This window comes from Cornus florida, unplaced genomic scaffold (assembly GCF_030987335.1).
Source record: "Cornus florida cultivar Cherokee Brave unplaced genomic scaffold, ASM3098733v1 CherokeeBrave_3.0.0_Hap2_Chr03, whole genome shotgun sequence".
Lineage (NCBI taxonomy): Eukaryota > Viridiplantae > Streptophyta > Magnoliopsida > Cornales > Cornaceae > Cornus > Cornus florida.
The window spans coordinates 22,263,135-22,269,164 of NW_026775573.1; the positions used below are offsets into that span (position 1 = coordinate 22,263,135).

The following is a 6,030-nucleotide window of genomic DNA, read 5'->3' on the forward strand; positions in this document are numbered from 1 at the left end:
AGAAAATAAAAGAAAGGAAATGAGATAATATTGTTAATCATTTATTGTGTTTGGTTTACTAAGAAAGAAAAAGAAAGAAAATGAAACTATTTTAATGAATTTATTATCATACCCATTTTTATAGATTTTGTCTTTTATAAGAGTAAGGACAAAATTGATATTAATAAAGTTTCATTAAAAATGATTGTCTTTCCTTCCCTTATTTTCCATTTCCTTTCACTTTTGGAAGGATAACAAAACCAACACATGTTGCCTAAATTCAGGGTTTTTAAATTTAGTGGTAAGTGCAAAAAACCCTTTATCGGTATAGTGTAAAAAGGTCCCTGTGTAGTATAAAACTCCTATCAATTTGGTGCAAATACCCCCCTATTTGCATAAAAAGACTATGATACCCTCTTGTCAATGAATTATATTTATTTTTCCTATTAATCAAAGTATTGTGATACAATAATATGGGGACCAATTTTTTTTTTTTTTTTTTTTTTATGAAAAATAACAAAGCTATATATATATATATATATATATATATATATATTATATTTTGTTTCATCATAGACCAAAAAAAAAAAAACACTAAAGAACATAATTGAAAAGATAAAAGTAAATGATTTTATATGTATAATTGAAAATTTAAAATTTTCTTACCAAAATTTATTAGGAAGAATAAACAAATAATTTGAAAGCATTATATAAAATATGAAATTATATCTATATAGTTTTCATATAATTTTAGACCTAAATAAATAAATATATAGATTTAATATAATTAAAAGTAAAATTGTATAGTATTCATATAATCTGTGACCTAAAAAATAAATATTTACATTTAATATGTTTCATACTGACACCAAAACTGTAAAACATTCATATACTCTTTGACCTAAAGAAATAAATATTTGCATTTAATATGATTCATATTTAAAGTAAAACAAAAAAAAAAAAAGCCAAAGTAAAAGAAAACATATTCTTTGATCTTGATGAAATGAGAAAAGGGCAAATTAGGATTTTTAAATTTACTTTATGTCAATTTTGAACAAAAAGTGGTTAGAGGAGCTTATTTGCACATTTTTTTTAATTTTATGGAATGAAATACACATTTTAAAAAATGAGGGATGCATTGTGCACATAAACTATATTACATGGGGTTTTTTTTGCACTTAACCCTTAAATTTACTTTATGTCAATTTTGACTAAAAAGTGGCCAGAGGGGCTTATTTGCACTTTTTTTTGAATTTTATGGACTGAAATGTATATTTTCAAAAAGGAGGGACTACTTGTGTACAAAACCTATATTACAAGGGCTTTTTTTTTTTTTTTGGTACTCAACCCCTTTTTTCAATTATTTAGGGTATAGCTACATGAATTGTATGTTTCAATTCTGCTTTACATAAAGTTTTAATCTTAGTCCATCCATATGCTATCATATATTTCTTTTTCTTCTCTTCCTTTTTAATATTATTCTTAATTTTTTCCCCCCCCAAAGTATTACCTGAATTAGACTATGTCAATTTTTCTAACCTATACACACAAAAAGTCTTATTTGCACATGTCCAAACCATCTTAACCAATTTTCTTTCATAATATCAATAATATTATGCTACCAAATAGATAATGTCATTTAACAGTAACCTTAATATAAAGAACATGTAGCAATAAAAATTGAGAAGTCATTACATGTTACATGGTCCTGTGCCGAACACGCAACTAAATGTGTTAATTTTGTATCAGTTTTATTAAACTTTTTTGTTTACGTGAAACAATGATGGGTCGGGAACAATAATTCTAGGATCGTATAATAAATTCTTATATATATATATATTGTATTTTTGATTAGTTAAGACATTAGTATACTTATACACTGTAACGGATGGGCACTTGCATACCTATCCATTTTTTCATCTGGATCCGATATGGGACAAATTTCCCTTTGTAACATTATTCCCTACCTGAACTCGTAACGCCCTTATTGCAGCTCGGGCTACCCTGCCTATTCGGGGTGAAAACCTAAACGTTTGAAGGCGCTTGACATGACACTGGATCAATTACTGAGTCTGCTTCTAATACTAACTATAACGGGTGGGTGCTTATCCATTTACCCAAAAACTTAAGCTATTGTGTAGTGCTGCATACCCATTTATTTTCTCATCCGGATCCGATGTGGGACAAACTCCCTCTTTTAGCACACCCACAATACACCCATGATAGTGTCCACTAATGCACAGGACACACAGAGCTCAAAAGAATTTGTACTCTCAATCTCAAAGGCTATGCTTGGTATAGTGGAAAAGAAATGAAATTAAATAATAATATTAGTTAGGAAAGAAAATAAAAGAAAGGAAATGAGATAATATTGTTAATCATTTATTGTGTTTGGTTTACTAAGAAAGAAAAAGAAAGAAAATGAAACTATTTTAATGAATTTATTATCATACCCATTTTTATAGATTTTGTCTTTTATAAGAGTAAGGACAAAATTGATATTAATAAAGTTTCATTAAAAATGATTGTCTTTCCTTCCCTTATTTTCCATTTCCTTTCACTTTTGGAAGGATAACAAAACCAACACATGTTGCCTAAATTCAGGGACGGATTTATGAATTCATTTTTGGGGGGGGGGGGGGGGGGGGATGGGAATTTATATAGAAGGGTTTTTTCATAATTTCAGTGGGGGCAATTTTAAAATTTTATGGGTATAAATGCAAAAAAATATAAATTTAAAGGTATAAAATGCAATAATAAAAAATTTCAGTGGTGGCCGATGCCCCACTGAGCCCTTCACAGATCCGTGCCTACCTAAATTGTATCCTTCCAAATTTTGCCCTTATTTTTGAAGGGTGATGGAAGTAAAAAGAAAGAAAAGGTAATATAAGGAAATGAAATATCAAGTTTGGCCATGCATCATTAAAGGAAAAGAAAGGAAATGGAGAGATTTGAAAGGATACAATTTAGGCATCTTGGTTGGTTTTTTTATCCTTCCAAAAGTGGGAGGAAATGGAAGGAAATGCAATATTTTTTAATGAAACTTTATTAATACCTATTTTGCTCTTATTTGTATAGAAGACAAAATATATAAAAACGGGTATGATACTAAATTCATTAAAATAGTTTCTTTCCTTTCTTTCCCGAAACATGATTAATATCATTTCATTTCTTTTCATTTCTTAATCAACCAAATACAATAAGTGGTTAACAATATCATCTCCTTCCTTTTCTTTTCTCTCCTAAGTAATGTTATCATTTCTTTTCTTTTCCACTATACTAATGATATATACCAAACATGATATTTCATTTCATTCTATTACATTTCCTTTCTTTTCCTTCCATCACCCTCCAACCAAACTGGGCCTCATACCACTAAATTATTCCTTTTAAAAAAATTAATCATTTGAGTTTTTATTTTTAATATATAAATATATATGTGTGGAAATATATATATATATATATATATATATATATATATATATATATATTAAAATTAAGATTTAAATTAATTAATTAAGTGTAACAAGTCTTAATAAAATTAAGGATAGAGGTTTCGGTCAATGTCACTCAGATGAGAGTCAACGACTTTTTAACAATAACAGCCCTTGTAGTTTCAAATGTCATATTTGCCCCTGATTATTTAATTCAATTAATTTACAAAATTTCAGCTCTATTAATTAACGAAACTATCATTATCATTAAGCCTCTTTCCCTACCCTAATATTTAAATTTTTTTTTTTTTCATTTTAGTACATAGCTGCCGACACTCATTCATTCCCCTCTTTCTTACTAAGTTGTTTATTATTATTATTTTTGATAAATTGCACCCCTCATCATTTTTCTCGTCGGTTAAGGAGCTACCGGTGACTGATGGAGGGAAACGTAACTGGCGGTGGAGGAGATGGCGGCTAGGGCAAGTTAATTCATAGGATTTGGGAGAAAAATGTTGCTGTGTGATGGTTGTGGTGGTGTTGGATTTGTGACTGATATGAGTAATAGAAGGAAAATGCGTGTGAAGGAGAGATGAGAATTGGTGGGAATGGTGAGATAAAAACAGGCATTATTGTTTTATTTTTTTTGTTTTTTTGGTGGTGGTGGTGGTGGTGTCATCTGGGGTGGACATGGCTTCTTTTTTTTTTTTTTTTTTTTTTTTTTTTTTTTCCTTATTGTTGTGGTGGGTCTAGGCTGGGCATGGATGTTTTTTAATTCTACTATGGTGGTGGTTATGGTGGTGTCTTGGTTATCAGGATATTTCAAAAAAAAAAAATTTCTATTGTGGTGATGGTGGTTTTGGTAGAGTCTGGTTATGTTGGTAGTGTTGTCTTGGTGTGGTGGTGGTTATGGTGGTATAAATATTATTAAATATAAATTATATCTATATGTGTAGAAGAGATGAAAAGATTAGTTTGGTCTATTAAATTTAATTAGAAGGTTAAATTTGTAATTTCATGATTTAAATTGAGTTGTTGACAAGTCAAAGGGTTAAAATATAATTTTATATGATTTAAGAGGTTTGGAAAGGTGTCAAAGTAAAAAGGGATAATTTCACTTACCTCCCCTAAGGTTAGGCGTAATTACAGGCAGTACCCTTTACGTTTCAAAAATTACACTGACCTCCCTCCAAATTGATCGGCATTTTATTCCGGCTATTCACCATGTTAAATGACTAAAACACCCTCTAATATTTTATTAATATATATCACATAAAGAATATTTTATTAATATTTTATATATCACTTAAAGACTGTGCAATTAAAGGTTACGACGGAGAAAGGGTCATTGCTTTAAAACGCCCTAAAAGACATGTCGGGATCGGATTTCTTCTCCACAAGGGATTTTACAGCAGAGCCCTGCGACTTCGCCTGCGTGTATTGTGATGGAGACAGGGTCATCACTTTGAATCTCGATGACCCGAGAGCCGGTTCGCCTGGTCTGACCGGACGCCTCAATCCTGCAATCGAAAAACTCTCCACTCTCGCCGAGTTCACCGTTATCCCAAGTCGGATCATTGGCGCTCTGCCTGAAACTTTATCTCAGTTGAACAACCTACGGTTTCTCGCCGTCAACAGGAATTTCATCTCCGGCGGGATTCCGGCGACTCTAGGTCAGCTTCGTACTCTACGAACCCTCGATCTCAATTACAATCAACTCAATGGAAGTATTCCTCAGTCGGTCGCAGGTCTACTGGCGTTGTCAAACGTCATTCTCGGTCACAATCGTCTCTTCGGTTCGGTCTCGACGTTCGTGTCACAAACTCTAACCCGCCTCAACCTCAAGCACAACGCACTCTCCGGTTCTCTTTCACCCACTTCACTCCCTTCTTCAATACAGTACCTTTCATTGTCTTGGAACCAATTAATCGGACCTGTGGATCGGCTCTTAACCCGGCTTAACCAATTGAACTATTTGGACATGAGCCTGAACTCGGTAACATTCCCTTTCATTGTCTTGGAAGAGGTGATGAAGATGAGTTCACGGGTATTTTTTTTTTTTTTTTTCCTGGGTATATAGGTTATTTTAATACAAAACTAAGGGTTAAAATGTCTTTGCAAATATAGTAAGGGCAAATGTGGTATTACATGATTAAAAATAACTGATGTCATCAAAAATCATTATTGACCGGCATTGACTTTCACAGGAGGGGGCTAAGTGTTACGACGAAGCAAACCTCGAGGGAGGACAGTGTAATTTTTGAAACGTAAGGGGTACCGCCTGTAATTACGTCTAAGCTCAGGAAAAATAAGTGAAATTATCCTAAGTAAAAAAAATTATTGACCATTCGCAGAGTAAAGTTGACCAAAATCTCATGGTGTGAGTGCAATTTATTCTAAAATTTAAAAACCTAATTCAACGACTACTTCACTTATGACTACTTCACTTGTAGCTTACTACTTCCTACCCATATTAAAAGTCTATCTCAGTAACACAGTTATCCAAATGGACATAATTACCAAGATGGACTTTTAATATGGGAGGGAGTATTAAGTTAATAGGAGTGTTAGGACTCCTCTTTAAGTTATTATATATTCAATATATACATGGTTGTCT

General features: G+C 31.9%; 1 protein-coding gene across 1 annotated transcript; it reads left to right on the forward strand.

Moving 5' to 3' along the window:
* Positions 1–4,779: 4,779 nt before the first annotated feature.
* Positions 4,780–5,666, forward strand: LOC132298693 (receptor kinase-like protein Xa21; the record flags this gene model as incomplete). The annotated part of the gene is made up of 1 exon (XM_059795080.1): positions 4,780–5,666. A coding segment is annotated over one exon (714 nt), but the record flags the coding sequence as incomplete, so codon positions are not given.
* Positions 5,667–6,030: the final 364 nt, after the last annotated feature.